Below are 14,111 nucleotides of genomic sequence, written 5' to 3'. Positions count from 1 at the left end.
TTTAAGGCGAGACAGAGACAGGGATAAAAAAAGGAGAGCGCGTTGCAGTGTTGATTAAAGAAACAATTCCAGCTGTGGGGAGGGATGATATGTTCGAAGGATCATCAAATGAGGCCACATGGGAGAAGTGAAGAACAAAAAAGGGGCGATCACACTGCTGGGGATGTACTATAGACCCCCAAACAGTCACAGGGAGACAGAAGAGCAAATATGTCGGCACATTTCTGCTACGTGCAAAAATAATAGGGCAGTAATAGATGGGGGAATTTAACTACCCAAATATTAACTGGGATAGAATTAGTATGAAAGATATAGAAGGAGCAGAATTCTTAAAATGCATTCAGGAGAACTTTTTTAGCCATTACGTAGCAAGCCCAACAAGAGATGGGATGATTCTGGAATAGGTTTAATGAATGAAGCTTGGGCAGGTGGAAGGGGTATCAGTGGGAGAGCATTTTGGTGCTGGTGATCATAATTCAGTTAGATTTAGGGTAGTTATGGAAAAGGACAAAGATGGACCAGGAATAAAAGTTCTCAATTGGGGTAAAGCTAATTTTACTAAGCGGAGATGTGATTTAATCAACGTGGACTGGAAACAGCTACTTGAAGGTAAATTAGTGTCAGAGCAATGGGAGGCATTCAAGGAGGAGATAGCGGGGGTTCAGAGCAAGTATGTTCCCTTAAGATAAAGGGTGGGACTAATAAATCTAGAGCCCCTTAGATGTCAATATTAGAATATCAGAGATAGGAGCAGGAGTAGATCATACGGCCCCTCGAGCCTGCTCCGCCATTCAATAACATCATCGCCTTCAACTCCACTTTCCCACTTGATCTCCATATCCCTTGATTCCCCGAGAGTCCAAAAATCTAACTATCTCAGCCTTGAATAGAGTGAGCATCCACAGCCCTCTGGGGCAGAGAATTACAAAGATTCACAACCCTCTGAGTGAAGACATTTCTTTTCTCTGTCTTAAATGACCTCCCCCTTATCTTGAGCCCCCGAGTTCTAGTCACTCCAGCCCGGGGGAATCGAGCTCTCAGCATCTACCCTGTCAATACCCTTCAGAATCTTGTATGTTTCAATGAGATCACCTCTCATTCTTCCAAACTCCAGAGAGTATCGGTCTATTCTACACAATCTCTCATCGTAAGACAGCTCTCTCATCCCAGGAATCAATCTTGTGAACCTCCGTTGCACCATCTCCAAGGCAAGTATATCTTTTCTTAGATAAGGAGACCGAAACTGCCCAGTACTCCAGGTGTGGTCTCACCAAGGTCCTGTACAATTGTAGCAATAGATCCTTACTCTTATACTCCACCCCCTTACTGCTTGCTGTACCTGCATGCTCGCTTTCTGTGTTTCTTGCACAAGGACACCCAAATCTCTCTCAACACCAACATTTAAAGTTTCTCACCATTTAAAAGATATTCTGTTTTTCTATTCTTCCGACCAAAGTGAATAACCTCACATTTCCCGACATTATACTCAATCTGCCACCTTACTGCCCATTCACATCGTCTATCTATATATCTTTGCACTCTTGTGTTCTGCTCATAGCTTACTGTCTCACCGAGCTTTGTATCGTCAGCAAATATTACACTGGGTCCCTTTATCTCGGTCATTAATATAGATTGTAAATAGCTGAGGCCCCAGCACTGATCCTTGCTGCACCCCACTAGTTACAGCCTGCCGGAAGCCCCGCCCCTCACACACTCCAATTGGTTGGAGGACCAACTGCACATTCTGTCCTCCAGCCCCGCCCCACTCTTTCTATTGGTGGGGAGCTGCCGTCAATCACCCGGGCAGTGTGAGCTGAGCAGATGCAGGCGGCGGTGGCAGACGCTGACGCAGGAGGTGAGCGAGATCCAGGGAGCGGGTTAAAGAAACGCTGGGGACAACAACACCAAGTGCAGCCCCGGGCCCGGATATAAACCGGGGAACATTCTCCCCACACCGGAGGGAGGGGATATAAACCGGGGAACATTCTCCCCACACCGGGGGGGGGGGATATAACCCGGGGAACATTCTCCCCACACCGGAGGGAGGGGATATAAACCGGGGAACATTCTCCCCACACCGGGGTGGGGGGATATAAACCGGGGAACATTCTCCACACACCGGGAAGGGGGATATAATCCGGGGAACATTCTCCCACACCGGGGGGGGGATATAAACCGGGGAACATTCTCCCCACACCGGGGGGGGGGATATAAACCGGAGAACATTCTCCCCACACCGGGGGGGGGATATAAACCGGGGAACATTCTCCCCACACCGGGGGCGATATAAACCGGGGAACATTCTCCCCACACCGGGGGGGGGGATAAAATCCGGGGAACATTCTCCCACACCGGGGGGGGGGATATAAACCGGGGAACATTCTCCCCACACCGGGGGCGATATAAACCGGGGAACATTCTCCCCACACCGCGGGGGGGGATATAAACCGGGGAACATTCTCCCCACACCGGGGGATATAAACCGGGGAACATTCTTCCCACACCGGGGGGGCGGATATAAACCGGGGAACATTCTCCCCACACCGGGGGGGGGGGATATAAACCGGGGAACATTCTCCCCACACCGGGGGGGGGGGATATAAACCGGGGAACATTCTCCCCACACCGGGGGGGGCTATAAACCGGGGAACATTCTCCCCACACCGGGGAAGGGATATAAACCGGGAAACATTCTCCCCACACCGGGGGGAGGGGATATAAACCGGGGAACATTCTCCCCACACCGGGGGGGGATATAAACTGGGGAACATTCTCCCCACACCGGGGGGATATAAACCGGGGAACATTCTCCCCACACCGGGGGCGGGGCCCGGATATAAACCGGGGAACATTCTCCCCACACCGGGGGGGGGGGGCATATAAACCGGGGCACATTCTCCCCACACCGGGGGGGGGATATAAACCGGGGAACATTGCCCCACACCGGGGGGGGGGTGATATAAACCGGGGAACATTCTCCCCACACCGGGGGGTGGGGCATATAAACCGGGGAACATTCTCCCCACACCGGGGGATATAAACCGGGGAACATTATCCCCACACCGGGGGGGGCCCGGATGTAAACCGGGGAACATTCTCCCCACACCGGGAGTGGGGAATATAAACCGGGGAACATTCTCCCCACACCGGGAGTGGGGGGGGATATAAACCGGGGAACATTCTCCCCACACCGGGGAGGGATATAAACCGGGGAACATTCTCCCCACACCGGGAGTGGGGGGAAAAAACCAGGGAACATTGTCCCCCTGCCTGCCGGGTCCTGGGTCCACTCCAGCCCGAAGGAGCGGTCAGTGCATGCGCTGTGTCTGCGTCAAACTCTCAGGGAGCGTCTGTAAATCAACGAGAAATAGTAATGGACCAGGGAGTGTCTGTAAATGAAGGAGCAATGGTGACTGAGCAGGGAGCATCTGTAAAGAATTCTAGAATCACAGAATATTACAGCACAGAAGGGGGCCATTCGGCCCATCGAGTCTGCGCCGATACTTTCGGGGAGCAATCCGGTTATCCCGCTTCTCCCGCCCTTTCCCCAAATCCCTGCAATATCATTCTGCTTCAAGTGTTTGTCCAATTCACTTTTGAAGGCTACTATTGACTCTGTCTCCACCGCTCCGTCAGGCAGTGCATTCCAAACCCTAACCACTCCTTGTGTGAAAATGGTTTTCCTCATGTGACCTCTGTTTTTGCCAATCGCCTCAAATCTGTGCCCTCTGGTTGTCAGTGTTAGAAACAGTTTCTCTATTTATTCTATCTCATCTTCATGATTTTTAACACCTCTATCAAATCTCGTCTTAACCTTCTCTGCTCCAAGCAGAACAATCCTAGCTTCTCCAGTCTCCACATAAATGAAGTTCCTCATCTCTGGCACCATTTCAGTAAATCTCTTCTGTCCCCTCTCCAAAGCCTTTGTGTCCTTCCTGAAGTGTGCCCAGAATTGGACCCAATCCTCCAGCTGGGCTCGAGCTAGTGTTTAATATAGCTTTAGCATAACTTCCCGGCTTTAGTACTCTGTGCCTCGATTTATAAAGCCCAGGATCCTTTACGCTTTATTAACAGCTTTGTTAACCTGTCCTGCCACCTTCAAAGATTTATTAAACTCTTTAAATATTTCAAAAAATGTAGCAGAAATGGAGAGTGGTCAGGGAGCGTCTGTAAAGGAAGGAGAAATGGAGAGTGGTCAGGGAGCGTCTGTAAAGGAAGGAGAAATGGAGAGTGGTCAGGGAGCGTCTGCAAAGGAAGGAGAAATGGAGAGCGGTCAGGGAGCGTCTGTAAAGGAAGGAGAAATGGAGAGTGGTCAGGGAGCGTCTGCAAAGGAAGGAGAAATGGAGAGTGGTCAGGGAGCGTCTGTAAAGGAAGGAGAAATGGAGAGTGTTCAGGGAGCGTCTGTAAAGGAAGGAGAAATGGAGAGTGGTCAGGGAGCTTCTGTAAAGGAAGGAAAATGGAGAGTGGTCAGGGAGCGTCTGTAAAGGAAGGAGAAATGGAGGGTGGTCAGGGAGCGTCTGTAAAGGAAGGAGAATTGACAACTGGGCACGAAGCTCAATTTAAAAATTCTCATCCTTGTTTTCAAATCCCTCTGTGGCCTCGCCCCTCCCTACCTCTGTAACCTCCTCCAGCCCTACAACCCTCCAGGATCACTGGCGTCCTGCACATTCCTGATTTTAATCACACCACCATTGGTGGCCATACCTTCAGCTGCCTAGACCCTAAGCTCCAGCATTCCCTCCCTAAACCTCTCCCTCCTCCTTTAACACTCTAAGAACGTAAGAAATAGGAGCAGGAGTAGGCCATTCGGCCCCTCGAGCTTGCTCCACCATTCCATAAGATTATGGCTGATCTGATCATGGACTCAGCTCCACTTCCCTGCCCGCTCCCCATAACCCTTTACTCCTTATCGTTGAAAAATCTGTCTATCTCCACCTTAAATATATTCAATGACCCAGCCTCCACAGCTCTCTGGGTCAGAGAATTCCACAGATCTACAACCCTCTGAAAGAAGAAATTTCTCCTCATCTCAGTACTAAATGGGCGGTCCCATATTCTAAGACTATGTCCTTTACTTTTAGTTTCGCCTATGAGTGCAAATATCCTCTCTGCATCCACCTTATCGAGCCCCCTCATTATCTTGTATGTTTCAATAAGATCACCTCTTATTCTTCTGAACTCCAATGAGTATAGGCCCAACCTATTCAACCTATCTTCATAAGACAACCTCCTCATATCCGGAATCAACCTAGTGAACCTTCTCTGACAGCCTCCAATGCAAGTATATCCCTCCTTAAATAAGGAGACTAAAACTGTACGCAGTACTCCAGGTGTGGCCTCACCAATACCCTGTACAGGTGTAGCAGGACTTCTCTGCTTTTATACTCTATCCCCCTTGCAATAAAGGCCAACATTCCATTTGCCTTCCTGATTACTTGCTGTAACAACATACTAACTTTTTGTGTTTCATGCACAAGGACCCCCAGGTCTCTCTGTACTGCAGCACTTTGCAATTTTTCTTCATTTAAATTATAATTTGTTTTTCTATTATTTCAGCCAAAAGTGGATAATCTCACAGTTTCCCACTTTATACTCCATCTGCCAAATTTTTGCCCACTCATTGAGCCTTTGCAGATTTTTTGTGTCCTCCTCACAATTTGCTTTCTCACCCATCTTTGTATCATCAGCAAACTTGGCTACATTACACTCTGTACTTCATCCAAGTCATTAATACAAATTGTAAATAGTTGAGGACCCAGCACCGATTCCTGCGGCACCCCACTAATCACTGTTTGCCAACTGGAAAATGACCCAATTACCCTGACTCTGTTAGTTAGCCAATCCTCTATCCATGCTTATATATTACCCCCAACCCAGTGAGCATTTATCTTGTGCAGTAACCTCTTATGTGGCACCTTATCGAATGCCTTCTGGAAATCCAAATACACCACATCCACTGGTTCCCCCTCATCCATCCTGCTCATTACATCCTCAAAGAACTCCAGCAAATTTGTCAAACCTGATTTCCCTTTTATAAAACCATGCTGACTCTGCTTGATTGAATCATGCTTTTCCAAATGTCCCATTGCTGCTTCCTTAATAATGGACTCCAGCATTTTCCCAACGACAGATGTTAGGCAAACTGGTCTGTAGTTTCCTGCTTTTTGTCTGCCTCCTTTTTTAAATAGGGGCGTTACATTTGTGGTTTTCCAATCTGTTGGGACCACCCCAGAATCCAGGGAATTTTGGTAGATTACAACCAATGCATCCACTATCTCTGCAGCCATTTCTCTTTAGACCCTGGGATGTAAGGCATCAGGTCCAGGGGACTTGTCCACCTTTAGTCCCATTATTTTACCTAGTACCACTTCATTAGTGATAGTGATTGTATTAAGTTCCTCCCTACCTATAGCCCCTTGATTATCCACCATTGGGATGTTTTTAGTGTCTTCTACCGTGAAGACCGATACAAAAATTTGTTCAACGTCTCTGCCATTTCCCTGTTCTCCATTATTAATTCCCCAGTCTCATCCTCCAGGGGACCAACATTTACTTTAGCCACTCTTTTCCTTTTTAACCCTCTTTAAAATGTGCCTCTTTGACCATCGGTGTCAAATTCTATCTGATAATGCTCCTGTGAAGCACCAGGGGCCATTTTACAGAGTTATTTCAAGGCTGAGATAGATACATAGAAACATAGAAACATAGAAAATAGGTGCAGGAATAGGCCATTCGGCCCTTCTAGCCTGCACCGCCATTCAATGAGTTCATGGCTGAACATTCAACTTCAGTACCCTATTCCTGCTTTCTCGCCATACCCCTTGATCCCCCTAGCAGTAAGGACCTCATCTAACTCCTTTTTGAATATATTTAGTGAATTGGCCTCAACAACTTTCTGTGGTAGAGAATTCCACAGGTTCACCACTCTCTGGGTGAAGAAGTTCCTCCGCATCTCGGTCCTAAATGGCTTACCCCTTATCCTTAGACTGTGACCCCTGGTTCTGGACTTCCCCAACATTGGGAACATTCTTCCTGCATCTAACCTGTCTAACCCCGTCAGAATTTTATATGTTTCTATGAGGTCCCCTCTCATTCTTCTGAACTCCAGTGAATACAAGCCCAGTTGATCCAGTCTTTCTTGATAGGTCAGTCCCGCCATCCCGGGAATCAGTCTGGTGAACCTTCGCTGCACTCCCTCAATAGCAAGAATGTCCTTCCTCAGGTTAGGAGACCAAAACTGTACACAATACTCCAGGTGTGGCCTCACCAATGCCCTGTACAACTGTAGCAACATCTCCCTGCCCCTGTACTCAAATCCCCTTGCTATGAAGGCCAACATGCCATTTGCTTTCTTAACCGCCTGCTGCACCTGCATGCCAACCTTCAATGACTGATGTACCATGACACCCAGGTCTCTTTGCACCTCCCCTTTTCCTAATCTGTCACCATTCAGATAATAGTCTGTCTCTCTGTTTTTACCACCAAAGTGGATAACCTCACATTTATCCACATTATACTTCATCTGCCATGCATTTGCCCACTCACCTAACCTATCCAAGTCGCTCTGCAGCCTCACAGCATCCTCCTCGCAGCTCACACTGCCACCCAACTTAGTGTCATCCGCAAATTTGGAGATACTACATTTAATCCCCTCATCTAAATCATTAATGTACAGTGTAAACAGCTGGGGCCCCAGCACAGAACCTTGCGGTACCCCACTAGTCACTGCCTGCCATTCTGAAAAATACCCATTTACTCCTACTCTTTGCTTCCTGTCTGACAACCAGTTCTCAATCCATGTCAGTACACTACCCCCAATCCCATGTGCTCTAACTTTGCACATCAATCTCTTGTGTGGGACCTTGTCGAACGCCTTCTGAAAGTCCAAATATACCACATCAACTGGTTCTCCCTTATCCACTCTACTGGAAACATCCTCAAAAAATTCCAGAAGATTTGTCAAGCATGATTTCCCTTTCACAAATCCATGCTGACTTGGACCTATCATGTCACCTCTTTCCAAATGCACTGCTATGACATCCTTAATAATTGATTCCATCATTTTACCCACTACCGATGTCAGGCTGACCAGTCTATAATTCCCTGTTTTCTCTCTCCCTCCTTTTTTAAAAAGTGGGGTTACATTGGCTACCCTCCACTCCATAGGAACTGATCCAGAGTCAATGGAATGTTGGAAAATGACTGTCAACGCATCCACTATTTCCAAGGCCACCTCCTTAAGTACTCTGGGATGCAGTCCATCAGGCCCTGGGGATTTATCGGCCTTCAATCCCATCAATTTCCCCAACACAATTTCCCGGCTAATAAGGATTTCCCTCAGTTCCTCCTCCTTACTAGACCCCCCGACCCCTTTTATAACCGGAAGGTTGTTCGTGTCCTCCTTCGTGAATACCGAACCAAAGTACTTGTTCAATTGGTCCGCCATTTCTTTGTTCCCCGTTATGACTTCCCCTGATTCTGACTGCAGGGGACCTACGTTTGTCTTTACTAACCTTTTTCTCTTTACATACCTATAGAAACCTTTGCAATCCGTCTTAATGTTCCCTGCAAGCTTCTTCTCATACTCCATTTTCCCTGCCCTAATCAAACCCTTTGTCCTCCTCTGCTGAGTTCTAAATTTCTCCCAGTCCCCAGGTTCGCTGCTATTTCTGGCCAATTTGTATGCCACTTCCTTGGCTTTAATACTATCCCTGATTTCCCTTGATAGCCACGGTTGAGCCACCTTCCCTTTTTTATTTTTATGCCAAAAAGGAATGTACAATTGTTGTCGTTCATCCATGCGGTCTCTAAATGTCTGCCATTGCCCATCCACAGTCAACCCCTTAAGTATCATTCGCCAATCCATCTCAGCCAATTCACGCCTCATACCTTCAAAGTTAGCCTTCTTTAAGTTCTGGACCATGGTCTCTGAATTAACTGTTTCATTCTCCATCCTAATGCAGAATTCCACCATATTATGGTCACTCTTCCCCAAGGGGCCTCGCACAACGAGATTGCTAATTAATCCTTTCTCATTACATAACACCCAGTCTAAGATGGCCTCCCCCCTAATTGGTTCCTCGACATATTGGTCTAAAAAACCATCCCTTATGCACTCCAGAAAATCCTCCTCCACCGTATTGCTTCCAGTTTGGTTAGCCCAATCTATGTGCATATTAAAGTCACCCATTATAACTGCTGCACCTTTATTGCACGCACCCCTAATTTCCTGTTTGATGCCCTCCCCAACATCACTACTACTGTTTGGTGTTTGGGGAATCGAGGGATATGGAGATCGGGCGGGAAAGTGGAGTTCGGGTTGATGATCAGTCATGATGTTATTGAATGGTGGAGCAGGCTCGAGGGGCCGTATGGCATACTCCTGCTCATAACTCTTATGTTCTTAAAGGCGCTATATAAATGAAAGTTGTTGTTGTCTATAAAGGAAGGAGAAATGGTGATGGGTCAGGGAGAGCATTTGATCAGAACTGGGAGATATGGCAGATGGACAGCTTCTAGGGAGCGATCGAGTGAGGGAAAGGAGAGAGAGAGACCATGTACATAAGAAATGAACTGGAAAGTTGGGTGGGGAAAAGGAGGTGGAGAAACGACAGCAGACAAAAGGAGGCACAATGGGAGAAGGGAGAGTAATAAAAGACACATAGAAAATAAAAAGACTAGCATTTATTTTGCACCTTTCACCACCACCAGATGCCCCAAAGCACTTTACAGTCAATTAAGTTATTTTTGAAGTGTAGTCACTGTCGTAATGTAGGAAACACAGCAACCAATTTACAATGTGATAATGACCAAATAATCTGCTTTACTGATTTTAAGGGAAAATATTGGCCAGGACATCGGGGATAACTCCCCTGTTCTGCTTGAAATAGTGCAATGGGACCTTTTACATCCACCTGAGGGAGCAGACGGGGCCTCGGTTTAACATCTTATCCAAAAGGCAGCACCTCCGACAGTACAGCAGTCCCTCAGCACTGCACTGGAGCATCAGCCGAGAGTTTTGTGTTCATGTCTCTGGAGTGTGACATCAACCCACAACCTTGTGACCCAGAGGCAAGTGTGTTACCCACTGAGTCACAGCTGACACCAATACTGACATAGTTACAGCAGGTTAGCTCAGTTTGAGATGTTAGATGATGCATTTATCAATGCTGAGATGTTTTTTCTATTCCTCAAAATCAGTAACATTTTGGAAGGTTCAGGTCAAGGTTCACAGATTAACAATAAGAAATAGGAGCAGGAGTAGGCCATTTGATCCCTCGAGCCTGCTCTGCCATTCAATAAAATCATGGCTGATCTGATCTTGACACAACTCCACTTTCCTGCCTGCTCCCCATAACTCTTGACTCCCCTGTATTTCAAAAATCTGTCTATCTCCCCTTTAAATATATTGACTGACTCAGCCTCCACAGCTCTCTGGGGTAGAGAATTCCAAAGATTCACCAACCTCAGAGAAGAAATTCCTCCGCATCTCCGTTTTAAATGGGCGACCCCTTATTCTGAAACTATGCACCCGAGTTCTAGATTCTCCCACGAGGGCAAACATCCTCTCTGCATCTACCCTGTCAAGCCCCCTCAGAATCTTACACGTTTCAATAAGTTCATCTCTCATTCTTCGAAACTCCAATGAGTACAGGCCTTACCTGCTCAAGCTTACTTCATAAGACAACCCCTTCATCTCAGGAATCAATCTCGTGAACCTTCTCTGAACTGCCTCCAATGCAAGTGCAACCCTCCTTAAATAAGGAGACCAAAATTGTACGCAGTACTCCAGGTGTGGTCTCACGAACAGCCTGTACAGTTGTAGCAAGACTTCTCTACTTTTATACTCCATTCCCCTTCAATAAAGGCCAACATTCCATTTACCTTCCTGATTAGTTGCTGTACCTGCATGCTAACTTTTTGTGTTTCATGCACAAGGACCCCCAGATCCTTCTGTACCGCAGCATTTTGTAGTCTCCATTTAAATAATAATTTGCTTTTTTATTCTTCCTACCAAAGTGCATAACCTCACATTTTCCCTCATTATACTCCATCTGCCAAATTTTTGCCCACTCACTGAGCCTGTCTATAACCCTTTGCAGATTCTTTGTGTCCTCCTCACAACTTGCTTTCCCACCTATCTTTGTATCAGCAGCATATTTGGCTGCAGTGCACTCCGTCCCTTCATACAAGTCATTAATATAGGTTGTAAATAGTTGAGGCCCCAGCACTGATCCCTGTGGCTCCCCACTAGTTACAGTTTGCCAACCTGAAAATGACCCATTTATCCTGACTCTCTGTTTTCTGTTAGTTAGCAAATCCTATATCTATGCTAATATATTACCCCCAACCCTATGAGGTCTTATATTGTGCAGTAACCTTTCTTCTGGCACCTTACCGAATGCCTTCTGGAAATGTAAATACACAACTGCTACTGGTTCCTCTTCATCCACCCTGCTCATTACATCCTCAAAGAACTCCAGCAAGTTTGTCAAACGTGATTTCCCTTTCATAAAACCATGCCGTCTCTGCTTGACTATTATGATTTTCATAATGTCCTGCTACTATTTCATTAATAATGGCCTCCAGCATTTTCCCAATGATAGATGATAGGCTAACTGCTCTATAGTTTCCTGCTTTCTCTCTCCCTCCCTCCCTTGTTGAATAGGGGTGTTGCATTTGAGGTTTTCCAATCCACTGGGACCTTGCCAGAATCCAGGGAATTTTGGTAGATTACAACCAATCCATCCACTTGCTCTGCAGCCACTTCTTTTAAGACCCCAGGATGCAGGCCATCAGGTCCAGGGGACGTCCACCTTTAGTCCCAATAGTTTGTCTAGTACTTTTTCTCTAGTGATACTGATTGTTTTAAGTTCCTTGCTCCCTGTGACCCCTTGATTATCTATTATTATTGGGATGCTTTTAGTGTCTTCCACCGTGAAGACCACACAAAATATTTGTTTAAAGTCTCTGCCATTTCCCTGTTTCTCATTATTAATTTCCCGTCTCATCCTCTAAGGGACCAACGTTTATTTTAGCTATCTCTTCCTTTTTATATATCTGTAGAAGCTCTGACTGTATTTATATTTCTTGCCAGTTTACTCTCAGTCTATCTTCTCCCTCTTTATTATTTTTATTAAGTCAATACTTAAAACCACACAGCAGAAGGAAAGAATGTTCCATAGAAACTAGAATTGTCTCTTCTGAATTTCGATCCTGTACTTACAGTGATGACTTTTGTAAACTCCTTTTGCAGGGTGTGAAAAGGGGAGGATTTGAAGGAGGGAAACTCAAACTAAACGTCACGTCAAGATCTGATAGAGTCATTCGATTCATCAGGACTTGAATACCATCGGCCTTTGAATGTGGAAGGAGAAATGTTTGTTTATTCTGTCTGTGGGGAAAGATTAAAACATCAATGTGACTGTAAAAGCAGAGACCCACACACCCGAGTGAGAGTGTTTCAGTGCACTGATTGTGGAAAGAGCTTGAACCAGTTACACAGCCTGAAAAACCATCGCACCATTCACAGCGGGGAGAAACTGTAAACGTGTTGTGTGTGGAGGAGGCTTCAACTGATCGTCCAACCTGGAGAGACGGAAGCACACCCGCACCACGGAGAAACCGTGGAAATGTCGGGACTGTGGGAAGGGATTCAGCTGCCCGTCTGCGCTGAAAATTCATCAACACAGTCACACTGGGGAGAGGCCGTTCACCTGCTCTGAGTGTGGGAAGGGATTCACTCAGTCATCCGACCTGCTGACACACCAGCGAGTTCACACTGGGGAGAGTCCATTCACCTGCTCTGAGTGTGGGAAGCGATTCACTGTGTCATCCCACCTGCTGTCACACCAGCGAGTTCACACTGGGGAGAGGCCGTTCACTTGCTCGGAGTGTGGGAAGCGATTCACTCAGTCAGCCCACCTGCTAACACACCAGCGAGTTCACACTGGCGAGAGGCCGTTCACCTGTTCTCAGTATGGGAAGCGATTCACTCGGTCATCCTACCTGCTGACACACCAGCGAGTTCACACTGGAGAGAGGCCGTTCACCTGCTCTGAGTGTGGGAAGGGATTCGCTCGGTCATCCAACCTGCTGACACACCAGCGAGTTCACAAGTGACTGCAGTGGTTGGATTCTGCTATCATTGCTGCTGTTAATCACATCCCGACTGAAGCGTGTCCATTCTGACAGTTGAAGTTTGTTTCTGATGATAACCACTATAACTGGGCTGGAATATAATATTGTGATGTTTCAATAATAGAGTGTGTCGACATTTAATGTTCCAAGATAAGAGGAGACTAATTGATGTCCTGCTACTGACTGCACCATTTTGGGGCCTTTTCTCCTTTCTAACTCTGGATTATTTCAGTTCTCATACCTTTGGTTACTCTCGTGGACAAGTGCCAGTTCCCCTTACCTTCCAGAGTGCCTCTCCTAGCCTTGGTATTGTGGGAAGGTGTCGGTAACATGTCTGGGATCACTGAACACAAAACCCAGTCTGTGAATCACTTTCAGATACTGGACTCAGCGTGTGCCCCACAGCATCTCTCTCACCTTCGATGTGTGAATGGAGCATCACGCCTGCAAACCTGGGTTCAATTTAAATTTTAATCCACTCAGGAAATGTATTTAAGAAAATACAGGTCACATCAAATAATTGGCAACATTTTCGAGTCAACAAGATGAACAAGTAAATACATCCCGGCCCAATATTCCAGCTCTGCATTCACAGGAGAAATTCTGTTATCAAACTCCTCGAGTCGACAGAATATAGATCAATGCTAACTCTAAGAATATCTAGCATCTGTTGTAAATATCTTTCAAATCCCAACCGATGCAATCTGGCGTTTTCCTTTCAGTTGAAGTGAATGGAAGATGAGAGGGGTGTTGGCATCGGAAACTCGGTAAATTCAGCTTCTAAAAGGTGTTCATGTTTAGTTCATTCCATATTGGGGAAAATGTGGTTGTTATCATTAGAGAGTGATTTCACTGAGCAACAGTTGGTGTTTCCAAGCAACTGGCCGTGGATATTTTCATCATTGAATATTTCTAATCTAAACATTCTGTTAGAATAAGAAAAATTCAGAGACTAGTGGTTTGTGCTTGCC

The 14,111-nt window shown here is 46.3% G+C and overlaps 1 protein-coding gene across 1 annotated transcript in view; it reads left to right on the top strand.

Annotated features, from left to right (window-relative positions):
• The window catches only part of LOC139235496 (zinc finger protein 664-like), a gene marked incomplete at its 3' end in the record, with an annotated part of 61,474 nt that extends 48,385 nt beyond the window's left edge, over nucleotides 1-13,089 (top strand). Inside the window, exon 2 of the mRNA XM_070866582.1 lies at nucleotides 12,595-13,089. Coding sequence (XP_070722683.1) covers nucleotides 12,595-13,089 — 495 coding nt within the window. The remainder of the gene's footprint in view (nucleotides 1-12,594) is intronic.
• Between the last annotated feature and the right edge of the window lie 1,022 nt (nucleotides 13,090-14,111).

Source organism: Pristiophorus japonicus, chromosome 23 (genome assembly GCF_044704955.1).
Source record: "Pristiophorus japonicus isolate sPriJap1 chromosome 23, sPriJap1.hap1, whole genome shotgun sequence".
Taxonomy (NCBI): Eukaryota; Metazoa; Chordata; class Chondrichthyes; family Pristiophoridae; genus Pristiophorus; species Pristiophorus japonicus.
Note: the sequence above shows the minus strand (reverse complement) of the source record. Positions and strands in the feature narration are given on the sequence as shown.